The 12,741-nt window shown below is 43.0% G+C and overlaps 2 protein-coding genes across 5 annotated transcripts in view; both read left to right on the top strand.

The window, feature by feature from the left end:
- The first annotated feature begins 73 nt into the window (after positions 1-73).
- Positions 74-9,652, top strand: rpap3 (RNA polymerase II associated protein 3). Of its 2 annotated transcripts, XM_087135732.1 has the most exons (12): positions 74-140; positions 1,536-1,722; positions 2,055-2,228; positions 2,726-2,890; positions 3,362-3,489; positions 4,477-4,598; positions 4,970-5,136; positions 5,919-6,109; positions 6,236-6,437; positions 6,882-6,979; positions 7,802-7,896; positions 8,388-9,652. In XM_087135732.1, exons 2-12 carry the CDS (start codon positions 1,576-1,578, stop codon positions 8,474-8,476), a joined length of 1,578 nt encoding a protein of 525 aa, XP_086991858.1. In that variant the 5' UTR covers positions 74-140; positions 1,536-1,575; the 3' UTR covers positions 8,477-9,652. The 2 variants fall into 2 exon arrangements, with proteins under 2 accessions (XP_086991858.1, XP_086991859.1); XM_087135733.1 differs by lacking the exon at positions 7,802-7,896.
- Positions 9,653-9,789: 137 nt separating this feature from the next.
- The window catches only part of LOC110983688 (uncharacterized), a 29,924-nt gene continuing 26,972 nt past the window's right edge, over positions 9,790-12,741 (top strand). For all 3 annotated transcript variants that reach the window (XM_087135718.1, XM_087135719.1, XM_087135717.1), the window contains exon 1: positions 9,790-10,971. In XM_087135718.1, the coding sequence (XP_086991844.1) occupies positions 10,875-10,971 (97 nt within the window). In that variant the 5' untranslated portion in view covers positions 9,790-10,874. The remainder of the gene's footprint in view (positions 10,972-12,741) is intronic.

Here is a 12,741-nt window from a genome sequence, read left to right as displayed (position 1 = left end):
AAGAATCGAAAATTGTTATTGTTTTCTAAGGTATGGAGACTAGGAGCCAAGCACAGGTTTTTCTGAAAATAGAAACTTGCTAAAAGTTGACGACAGATGGCGCACTTCTCATTAATGAAAAGCGCTTGATTGAGGAGAGGGTGAGTTGAAAGAGGAGTTTCTTTAATATGAATTTTTCTTGTGCTATAGGGCCTAAAGATGACAGACGTCGTTTATTTGCAGTTGATAAACAGTCCAATTGCTTCCCGTGTTCCATCATTTATCGTTTAGTATTTGAATTCACATTTAGGAAAAAGTTTTATTCTCCCCCACTTGCTTCAATCTTTAAGCCTTGTTCAAGTTGTTGCAACAGCAAGTTACATGTAGGCCCTGCACGTAGGCCTATGTAAAGTAGGCCTTAGTCCTTGGCTTGCTCAACGTTAAATGAAATGACATGAAAATGGAACTGAAAACAAGTTCAATTAAAATGCACTCAACATTCCATAGCCTTTGTACACAACCATCAAAGTGGAGCCAGGATGCTGCCGTTTTTCTCTGCAAGTGCAACTACTGAACCAGGGCCTGGCCTAGACCTACATGTGGCTAGTATGTGTGTACCTTCCACTCAGCTGCCTTTTGGAGGAAGGAAAAATGTTGTCATTTCGTCATTGTGTGTCTCCCTAAGGGGCGCAATGACGAGCCTCATAGTCCTAGGGATAGGCACACTGAACCTTGGGCACTGTCCGTTGATTTGCACGAACACTGCCTGACAACTGTATGTCATTAAAGTGGAAATGATCTTGCATTGAAAGCAGTGTGTCACAGCTGAGTCATGGCATTACAAGCCGAGTAAGTCCAGCAAATAATATCATATGCTGTTCAAGTGAACTGTCACAAAGGCATTCGTCTGTCATTTTCACTCTGTTAGGCCATGAGAATAGAAAATGTAGATTTGTGTCCCAACTACCGGTATTACAAAAATACACAAGGCATTTTTTCATTTTTCATTATTTTATTTCAACCTCCAAGTACAGACACTTTCCAAATAATTCTGCCAAACTACAACCAAAAGCCTTGCTGAGGGATGGGCCACAAGTAGGCCCTTCATCAGTTCATGGAGCAGGTCAAATTAGTGATCTTTGCAAAAAAAACCTGCAGTAAAACGTTCAAAATAACCGTACAAGCTGATCCGATGCGCATGGGCTGCCCATAGCTCAAGCAGACATCTGGACATACGAAAGCCATCTAAATTGAGGTAAATATGAATGAAATGCATAAGGCACAGCTTCTAGAGGATTTGGAACTCTGATTTTGGTGATTTTGTGTCTTTTCTTACATACACTGAATTTTTTGTAAATAATGATTTGGGGGAGGGTGGCATCAGGTGGATGCAAATCTACAACTTCTGTTTTCATGGTCTTACATATGACTGGTCTTGTGAAATGGCATACGATGGATTTGAATGCAACACCCGATCAAAACCAGGAAAACTTATGTGTCAAAGTTTCTCCTGGGAGTGTTAAAATCAGTCGACTTTCTCTTTCTTTTGACTGAAGAGGAAATTTGAAGGATCGATTGTGTCCGGCAAGAGTCACGATGGCCGACAAGTTTCTACAAATTCAGCAGCAGATGCGTCACGACAACGAGGACCTTCAGGCCTACCTGCGTGACCTCAAGAATTGGGAGACAGACATCAAGCAGAAAGATGAGGAGCTGCGACAAACAAGAGACACTCAAGAGGCAGTGAGTCCCTCTTCTTAAACGCTCTGTCAGTGGCTTAGTCACCAGGAGATAATGCCGTTGAGCATTTACCTTACACATCTATCATTAATCTGGCGAGTCAGTCTCAATGATCGTAACTCATAGTACAGAAAGACAGCATCTTAGTTTAGGAGAGGTACATTTCACTCTTTTTCAGAAAACTAAGATCTTCGTTTTTTGTTGTTGTTTTTTTTTTTGAGGAGGTTCATTTCTCATTCGATAATATTTTGTAACCTGTTAAAATCAGAGCATTAAGAGATATATGGTTTTCAAAATTCACTCTCAGGTATGTAATTTTTGTGTTTACATTGGAGGTCCTCCCACCGATCCGAAACCAAGGAAAAAGGAAGCCCAAGGAAGCTAGAAAGAAAAAGTTGAAGCCCACAATGAAACAGTCGCCATCTGCAGATGGAGACCAGAATGGAAGCGGCTCAAGGCACTCACGGATCCGAGCCTATGATTACAGGTCCTGGGACAAGTTTGATGTGGTACGTCTGTCAGTAGCGCTAGCCGTAATCAAGTTGAGTTGGGTCAGTGCCATAGAAATAATCAGAAGACTCAGTGATTGAACCACATCTCACCGTATGACGTGCAAGAATGTCCTTTCTTGTAATACAGAGAATCTGTAAACGGCCAATGCTTCATGCAGTGCTGGGGGGGGGACATCTGTACTCGTTTCCCCACCATGAGTGATTGCTGTTGAGTTAGTTCATACACAGGGTAGGAACCAGTCTGTGGAGGTTGAGGGCTTAGCAATTTAGTAAATATCACTCCATTACAGCATTGTGGACTTTCACGGAAAGCTGTAGCTTACACAGAGATTTTGCATGTTCCAAGATGTTAAACGGGAGGACATGCTGTCCTAGCGATGTCTCTGGTCCATTTCGCCCGTGGCTTTTGCAGTGTAAAGAAAAATTATGCAACACTTGGATGCATTATTCCAATGTGGCATTTGATTAAATTTAATGAATTGATTCCATTTTAGGACAAAGCTTGCGCTGACCTGGATAGCGATGAAGATGACATGGCCCCAGTTGCTCAGGATGAGAATGGAAAGGACATGGATATGGAGACAGAGACGGACAGCGAGGAAGAACGAGAGTTGGAGAGACAGCGCAGGATCCAGCAAGCCAGCATGGAGAAGGAAAAGGTCAGTGCACGGACTCTGCGCTCAAGCACCTCCCCCTATCAGTTTAGTACACAGAGAGCGGGGAGCAGACTGACATTTCAAGTGTTGCTGTTGCTGTTTGCCGTACACACATTTCACAGCTTCACAGGCTTCAGTCACACAGCATAAGCCAATTTTGTGGCTATGACTTCAATTCTACCATTGTTTCGTTACCTCAAAGAGCCATAGATAACAGTTCCAGTTACGAGCAGCATGCTAGTCTTGTATTGGGAAAAAGACTGATTTGAAGCTTTTCTAGAGTTTCAGCGCCAAAATGGGAACCTTTTAAAACTCAACTTTGTCAAACAAGTTAAACTGTACTCGACAAAAATGAATGCTTAAATGTACGTACCCTGCGCTCAAAAGGGATGCATAGATTTTAGCAGGATGAAAATGTCAGGCTTTGTGGGTCTGGTCACAGCCTTTTCTCTCTGTCCCCTGTTTTGTTACCAGGGCAATGCATTGTTCAAACAAGGCAAATTTGAGGCTGCCGTCGTGTGCTATACAGCAGGCATGGAAGCAGATCCCACCAACGCCATACTGCCAGCCAACAGGGCAATGGCATGCTTAAAGTTGAAAAGGTAGGCAAGTTTGGCAAGGATGTGAAAAGTTATTTAATCCCCTTTTTCCTGAGGTGTGGTGGTTTGGCATCTTTTTATGAGGGTGTGAAAATGTTATTTAAACATTTTTGGTTTGGTCACCCTGCGTCTATGCTCTTTGACAGATTAAAACAGCAACATAACATTAAAAAACAACTTAAAATACAGTTGTAATCTTTTTTCCCGTTCATGTTTTTCTTTTACATTGGAACTGCACAGTAAGTTTAAAATGGGTCTGCTAGCCATTCACCTTCTAACCTGTTGTTCACCTGCCCCTCACTCACTGTCCATCCCCATCTGGAGAAAACTTTTGAAAAACTTTGCATTTGTTTGAAATTGGGCGCCTACGGTCCTTGAAAGTCTAGGAAATTTTAAAAATGCCTTTACAAGGCCTTTACAGTCCTGGAATTTATCATTAGTACTTGGAAATGCACTTTTTATGATGACAGTATCAATTCATGCAATGTGAGTAATGTGACAAAATTTAGGGTCTCAAAATAAACCATCAACAGGCAAAATGGACTGACTAGTTTCCCTAGTTACTTGGGTGAGGAAAAAAAATTTAGTTGTGGCTCCTTGTAAAATAATTAACCAAACTTCTTACTTATTCGAATAAATTAATACAAATCAAATGAGCCAGGACCAATTGATTTCGGTAGTTTTTCGTCAGGATTTTCCTGATTTCAATTTTTTTTAAACAGTCTCTTTTAAAACCTGGGAAATCACAAGTTAATACCATTAAGTTCTTTTTAAAAACAAGTATGAAAGTTGATATAGAACAAAAGAAATGGGCTATTTAAGGGGTGCCCTTAGGCAAACAAGATTTATACCATAGCCCCTACACTGCTGTGGGTCCTCAAACTTCTGGTGATTATTTAATGGATATTTCACTTCTTCCAGTATCACCCCTGACATGGTCATACCAGTCAAAACTAAAGCCAAGTGTCATCTTTAAACTGGGCTGTTTAGGTTTGAGGATGCCGAGAGGGACTGTGACAAGTCTATTTCCCTGGACTGCACTTATGTCAAGGCATACGCAAGAAGGGCGGGCGCAAGATTTGGACTGGGGAAACTAGAAGCAGCCAGGAAAGGTAAGAAAGCCCTACCCACACTGCCACCCCACCACGGGGTCAGCCTACCATATGACGCTCCCCTATAGACTTGACACAGGTGCTCGCCACGGAGTACAGAAGACTTCCTACTGAAGAGAAGGAATCATCCTTCCTTCTTGTTTTCTGTCCTCTGTGGTAAAGCAAAACACATTCACGTTGCGAATAAGACTTTTATTATCGCTAGACAAACGAGACTGAGTTGAGGACACTTCAGCATGTCTGCACAACATCGCTGGTCTGTACAAGCAACTGTCAATTAACCATTGCATGACCCCTGCATGACGATCACACAACGCGCGTGGGCTCTCCACATCCGCAGAATAAAATGCGCACGTATCTTTCGACTACAGATTACCAACAGGTGCTGAACCTGGAGCCCAGCAACAAGCAGGCCGCCTCAGAGATTAATAGAATAGACAAGACACTGAAGGACAGGGATGAGACGGAGAGGCAGAAACGAGAAGGGGTGTACAACGTCATACAGGCGGTAGAGAAGCCCGTCCACTTGAGGTCAAAGGTGAGCGATGACAAGGTTGTTGTCTGCTTGATTTGCCTGACGGGACTTCAGATGAACCTGCCCATAGCCTCAATCAAAATAAGGGGCAGGTTCAAGTGACGGCAGCAAGTTGATTTTCCTAGGTAACCCTGCGCACAAAATCTATTCTGGGTTCCATGCAAACATCGACCTGTGGTTGACAGATGGTCACCGCTCGAACCTATCTCTCTTTAAATTGACTGTGCACTAAATTATGCACTCGTTTGCGCGCCCATAGGGCTATGTCCATCGTGTGTATGTATGCCTTTTTGGGGGGAGCATTGTGGAAAAGTTGAGGCTTGCCACTGTGCTTTAATTATTGACAGTGCTGGTCTGAGAGAGTGGTCTAGAAATGCAGCCAGCCTTACATTTTGTACAAACAGGTGGCACTTAAAAGGTACCTTCATTTATCACTCAATAAAAGTCACCTGATTTCTTGAGTGCACAGACATGTGACTCGGGCAAGAGAACGTTGGTCCTACCAACACCATTTGCAAGGGTCGGTTTTTGAACAAAAATCCAAAACTTCTACGATTTGGGGGCAATTTCAGTGCAGGACTAGGGGAGTTAAATTATGAGGGACTTACTCCTCCTGAAAGTTGAAATGAACAGAAATTGCCATTTGGTTCTTACACAGTGATGGACTCGTCTAATATTCCGAGGGGTTCATTGTCAAAATGTGATGAGTGTATGACTTCCTGCAGATTTTCCAATTTCTCAGTATCTCATCCAATTATCAGTTTGTTGCACTCTGTTCTTTCAAGAAACCTCTGAAAAGAATGGTGATTGAGGAGATTGGAACAGGAAGTGGTGACGAGGAAGATGACAATACCCAGACAGCAGCCCCACACAAACCACAAGACAGAAGCCCTAGCGATCGCGTACCTGTACCCAATCCCATCATACAAACAAATGTAGGCAACCTCTCGAAGGGAGACAGAATGCCAAGTGCAGAGTAAGGAGATTTTATTTTTGATCACATTTGGACTTTTTTTTTTACAAGTCATGATACCAATGGAATAGGTGTCCTAAAATTAGTTGCTGGAGATGTTGTTCATGGTTGCTCGTTTACTGGTGGTAGGATATCAAGGACAAACACATTACCATCAGAAGTCAGGATACCAGACCAGACGCAAACTAAACCATCACCCATGGACGGACCGGCCCCATCCAAGCTGGCTAGTCCACCAGACATCCCCGGTATTCCGTCCTCATCCTTCCAGCTACTAGCAGACTGGAAGAAGCTGGAGAAATTCCCTGAGCAGCTGTTTCAATATTTCAAGGTAGAGATGTGGCTCTTGACTTTCACTTTCGATTTGAAATACTCAAAGAAAACGACCAATTGGAAGTCTGCATTGGCCAGATAGACTTGTGTGCAGAGCACCAGTGTCATATGAAATTTGGACTCCAACAAAATTCGATTTTTTGCCTTACATGGACTTGGATTTTTGCCTTACATGGACACATCTCTTATCCGTTCTCAGCATTTGCTCACTCAGTCGTGCACGGTACAGCAAATGACTCCAAATTCTTGAAGTCCACGTTGCACACCGTACACTGGTGCTCTATTTGTAGAATCACATTTACAAATCCCACTACAATCAGTTTTCTTTTTAAAAAATTTTATAAACTTTGAGGAACTTTTCTCCTGGCATTTCTTCTCACCCTGACAGTAATCTCTCTCGTACGTTCCCCTTTCAACTGTTTTGTTCTCTTTTTTGAAATAGAGAATTCCACCCCGGTCATATAAACAGTTATTACAGCAATCACTGGATGCCACACTGCTGATGGGAATACTAAACCTTCTGAAGGAGCAGTATTTAGTGTAAGTGCTGGACTGAGAAAAATCACTCGATTCAATGACATTACATAACGCTGATTTCCTCCTCGTGGCAAAATACAGGTACTAACAATGTATGAGATAAATAGGCCGATAGAGGTGGCAAAACCTTAAAAGCAAAGCTTGTGTCAGGCATGCCATTACAAGAAACAAACAAGACAATACAAAACAACAAACTACAAACAGGGAAAATATTACATAAATACAAAATGAGCACGAAATAGATATAATGATGAATGAGAGGGCTACGGTATTAGGCTACATATTCCTGAGCAGGAATATTGCCTTTTTGTCTACGTATCTTCACATTTGAGTTATTTGGAGAGAGTCCTATCTGGTCCACTCTCGGCTCCCTCGTACACTTTTGATTAAACCGGTGGGGGGGGGGCTGGTGAGTCAGCGAGCCAGTTGAGTGTTTGCCGGTGCGCGCACAAAATGAAATGTGGTGCAGGAAGCCTCGTCCCTGTGGGCGTTCCTTCACTGGGCACTGGCTGTGAAGAATACAAACCCGACGCCGATCGGCTAAACACACAAATGCAGAATTTAATCATTCGGGGAATATTATGCGAGATAAATGCATGAAGAGTGACACGTGAATGCAGCCGGAATGATATGACTTAGGAAGACACTTTGCCCACAAGAAGCGCTCTTGCGTTTCATTTTTATTCCATTTAATGTTACTGGATGTAATGGCTGACTTCATTTACGATGCTTACTGAGCATCTCTTATTGCCATGTACCAGGGCAGTATAAGTTTCTGTGGTTGTTGTTTATTAGTTATCTGGTTCTCTGTTCACCCATCAATAGGCACAACAATCCAGTCTATGAGACCCTGAAGGGCCTCAGTCAGGTGAAGAGATTTGACATGAACGTCATGTTTCTGTCCTCCAAGGACAAACAAGGTTGGTCTGAGCCTAGTTTCGATTCAGTCCCGACCGCACACAAGATGCCACGATGCAGAAAGTCATGGGAGACACCTCATTTGACCCCCCAAAAAATGAAACAAGATGGCATCTTGAACTCAACAAATTTTCCTGCAGACTGCTTTTGAAGTGGTTGTATCATTTCTTGAAGCCAAAGTGGTACGCCAGCTTTGTATATTTCATCAATGGTCTGCTGTTTTGTTGACGATGAGTGATTCATTTCTTAGTCATATGAAGGAGGAAGGGGGATTAATGCATGGCACTCAAACAAGGGATGTCGTTGTACACGTTTTATGCCAAGGCTCCTCTTTTAATGGGGCCTCCTCCGACAGTTGGCAAGGTTGCATGTTTGCGTCATCACCCCATAGGAAGATTGAATAAACGAAATTATCCAAGGAATAAATGACTAAACGTAATTCGATAAATGTGTTTTAAATGAGAAGTGTTTTCAATGTTTCTGTTGTTCACAGTTGTCCGGGAGCTGTTTAACTACATGGAGAGGTCTGGCGATGTGGGTCAGCAGGAGTTGGACCGATTGAGGGAAAAGTATCAGTCATGACCCATGAAAACGTGACGTGCTTCTGTCGGGACCACAAGCAAGACCAGAGCTATTCCCCGGAAAGTTCCACCAATGGCCCAAACACTCAACCCCGTGACTGACAACCTTGGGAGGTTATTTGTAAGGGCTGTGGAAGTGCACGTCAGGTTTTGATGGCGAGAGTAGACTTGGTACGGTGGCCACAACAATGAGTTGGACTGAATGAGAACCAGATGGCTATGTTGATATCCTCTGAAACCTTAGCACTTTTCGCAGTGGAGAACCTTGTTACTATGAGAGCCACATTTCCCCGTATCATTTCCTCTGGATTGTTCTCTTGATCGAACTGGTGCCAACAGAACTTTTCCTCACCTGCAAAAGCCATTTCTTTTCAGAGAAGAACTTGTAATTCTCAAAACCCTACTCAGACCACAAATCTGGTGTGAAAAAAACAAAGGGGCGGGGTGCTTTCACAGAAGAGAAACTCATTTAGGCTGATGCAGACTTTAGAACCGTTTGTTTTTCTCTCAGTTCAACTTAAAAGGGCTGTGCAAATGAAACGTCAGATTGGTATTTTATGCAACATCTGGCAATTCGTTTTGGTTCATGTTGTCTCAACAAGGGGCACTTCTTCAAACATTTATGCCTTTCCAGACAATTGAAGGCACTAGTTGCTGTGGTGTCACTCTGGGATGACATCACTCATTGTAGGGATTTCTGTTTAACTTGGGGACCAAAATGCATTTACTGACAGACATGCAACTTTTCCTCAGATCCGCTGATTTCCTTGTTTTTCACTTGCGCCATTGAAAATTGAAAAATGCTGTACAAATTTTTGCAAAAATTGGAGTTTCTTCGTTTTTTTGTTTCTCCCAAGTTGCATGCCTGTTCTGAGCATTCTTGGCAAGGGTTGAGCCACTTGTTTACTTCAGGGTACTTACACGGGAGTGAATCTACCAACGAATACAGAATTTCAGACCGTGAAATACTTAATATTCGGGCAGCTTTTTGTGGTGAAATACGATGTAGCTATGGCATTAAGGCTTCTACCTGTAGGGGCATCACAGATTTGCTCATAAATATAGACATCTGAAGCCTTTAAACAAAAATTAAACAGGGTTATGTGGATCAAAACTGTATGTTTTCAAGGATTGTTTTAAATAAATTATTTCACATGGTCCCTCAGAAGAACAGAAAGTGTTTTATAGTATTTTCTGACCAGTCAGAACGTAAATAAGAGGGTGGAGAGCTCTTTGGACTGAAAAAATGAAGGAAATCAGTTCATTCACACTGAGTTACAGAAATAAATGAAAAGTAATCTCTTCAAATATTGAAGATGGAATGTCGCAGTCGCACCATGCAATTACAGCGGTTATGATGACGTGCTCTCCATGCTCGCACCTTGCCCGTTGATATCCAGGCAAGCATTAGCATGGGACATCCTGTGTCTATGTTAAGCTAGGATCCCGAGGGATTTTGTATGTGCTTGGGTAAATAAGAATACGTTTATTTTTTTCTGGTGAGTTTCGCCAGTTGAACAACTTCACGCCTTGTGTTAAAGTTACACTACATTGTATTAAAACGAATTCCTATTTTAATCCTAAAATGACTTGATCGTGGTAAAGAGTCCGTGGTTTAGAACGAAGGCCCATAAGTGATGAGATTCTGTCAGTAGAGACTCACAAAAGGTATTGAAACTATCGGCTCACTATACTTTTGTGAACTGTCTGTACTAGTGGTTTGGGCTGTTTAGGACTTCTAAACTTATGACACCACGGTCTGTGTACAACTGGTACTTAATTAGGCCCAGAGAAAGGCAGCTAAAATTATGCAGAATGCCTCGTGTATAATCATTGATTTGATTTCAGTATTTTGGTCATTGGAATCGAACCTATAATGTGTAGGCCTATGGACCCACGATCTAGATCCGGCGAAACGGAGAGGTAACGTGTTTCTCACTGACACCGCATAAACTGTTATATTAACTGATAGCAAACATTAATAACAATGGATGAGGCGCGGGCAAAATGGATTTACGTGTTCGCCCGTACAAACTTGTGGTTCTATTTTCCCCGAACAATCTCACACGACACCCGGATCTGTTCTTTACTGGACACCAAGACGATGCAATCGCTGAGTTCCGCTGTGTTGCAGAATTCTATGACCTTTTTTTCCCCTCGGTACAGCTGAAACAGGAAGCCGTTGTAACTTCTCCACACCGCGTGGTCTTTCCTGTTGAAAATGAAATGCAAGTAACTGTGGCACACTCCGTGCAGCGTAAGAAATAAAAACGTAAACGATGTCATCGTGGGTAGCTCAGTCATTTGCCAGGAAGAGCGCTTAAAGGACATCATCTTTGCCATCGACTTTGGTTGATTTTCCACTCCACTGACTGTCAGCTTTACCACCGACCAGCGAGATGCGGTCTTTGGCTTTTTTGGCCGTGTTTGCAATCAAAATGATGTTTGGATGCGCTGCAATAACCCCACCACCGCCAGCGGCACAGACAACGCCAGGTAATGACACCTTACAGCGGTGATAAGACCATGACAGTATAAAGTATTCGAAATTCCGGAACTCACCCGAAATGGGATCTTGGAAAGCAGTGATTTGTTCTTATAATAAAAACATTATTACGCTACGTGTATCTCAACTGGCGAATTTAGATTAATTTAGATTTAGTTTATTCCCACTTCGTGTTAAAAGTCCAAGTGAACTGAGTGCAGTCTGTGATATTTACGATCAGAATTGTTCCTGCCGGAAACGTAACATTTTCAGTGATGATCGATAGGTTCAAAATGTAGCCTGCGGCCAAACCTATTTTACCTCACCCATTCACCGTCCTTAGAATGGATTTCGAGCAATTTCAAATCCTGTTCGAAATGTACTTCGATTTGAACACCGGGTACAAAATTATATAAAACTTCACTTTGTGCTCTTATTCAAACTAATACCAAATGTTTGAACCCAGGTTTTGTGGCTCTGGCAAACAAAGGAGTGCCGGCCGACAGTTAGCCGTTCTCACCCGCCTGGGTAAAAACCCGGATGTTGGTTGCAAGGCCAACGGGTATATATATGTTTTTAGCAGTGGCGAATATTACAGTGGAGACTAGCTCTCTGAGAATGTGGGTGATGTTCTTGCGACTTGAACTGAGAAAACTTACGAAATTGGCCCTACCTACATGCAGCAGCTAGCACGTGGCTTATACGGACATCGCATCTGTTATTTCCACCAGGGGTCGTCGCTGCCCGGATTCACCGCCAATTTAAACCCGGATACACCGAGGACCGCCAACTCAGAGCAAAGGCGGATCCTGAATCAACTTTGGGAGGATATGGGATCCAATATCACTTGGGGATTCGGATTTTGAAAAAAACTCTTAAAACAACTGACATGGATTTTTGTGAAGCTTTTTAAACGCTTTTGGAAGGAAATGAAATGAAAGAGACTAGAATCGCCTCTTTTCATTTTCAAAGAAAGACTGCTCCAATTTGTATTTATTTGTAGGCCTATAATGGGGGGGGGACGTCGTGACCCGTTACCCCTCCCCGCGTAGTATGCTCCCTTTTAACATCACGTATTTTTTAGGTTCGATGGCCTCAAAGTTTTTTGGGAAGGGGGTGCTCTTTCAAATGGCTACCGGAGACAAGCCTCTGTTGCCTCAGAATTACTTTAGAAAAACCTGGTAGTTGCAGCTCTTTAATTAAATCCTGCTGAAATCAGGCCCGTAACGGGGGGGGGGCACAGAACGCGTGCCCTCCCCCTACGCGACTAAAAGGTCCTCTTTTGAGGCAAGAAAGGATTTTGAGCTACAGTGGAACATTTTGCACAAACAACATGCCGCTCGCTTCGGTATTTTTCGCCCGAGCCGATTTCCTCTTTCCCTCTTTGGAAGTTTTAAAGTCATAAATTTCAAAGGGGGGTACCTGGGGGCACGGGCATCCGCTGGGGGACATCTCCCCGGCCCCCGCGTAATTACGCCACCGAGTGCGCGGTAAACGATTTCGGCTCCCTCTTCTTTGCCATACACACACTAGCCAAACGAGCGTTTCCAATTTAGATGGGGAATTTCTCTTTTCTTCTTCTGTAATATATGAGCATGAGTAACCCTTACCGCCAAGTGATTTTCCCTATTCCCACTAGGCTGAATCTTACAGTGGGTGCATTAGGCAGTTTACGGACAGTTTTGCAGGGGAATTCTGAAGATTTTAATTTTGGGTAGGACCAGTGTATGAGCTATTTGAGTGAAATCGATGGAAGGGAAGATCGAGGGTGGACTTTCCTG

The sequence above is a fragment of the Acanthaster planci genome, linkage group LG04, assembly GCF_054643075.1.
Source record: "Acanthaster planci isolate LZ-2023a linkage group LG04, COTS_SCS, whole genome shotgun sequence".
Classification (NCBI taxonomy): Eukaryota; Metazoa; Echinodermata; class Asteroidea; order Valvatida; family Acanthasteridae; genus Acanthaster; species Acanthaster planci.
Note: the sequence above shows the minus strand (reverse complement) of the source record. Positions and strands in the feature narration are given on the sequence as shown.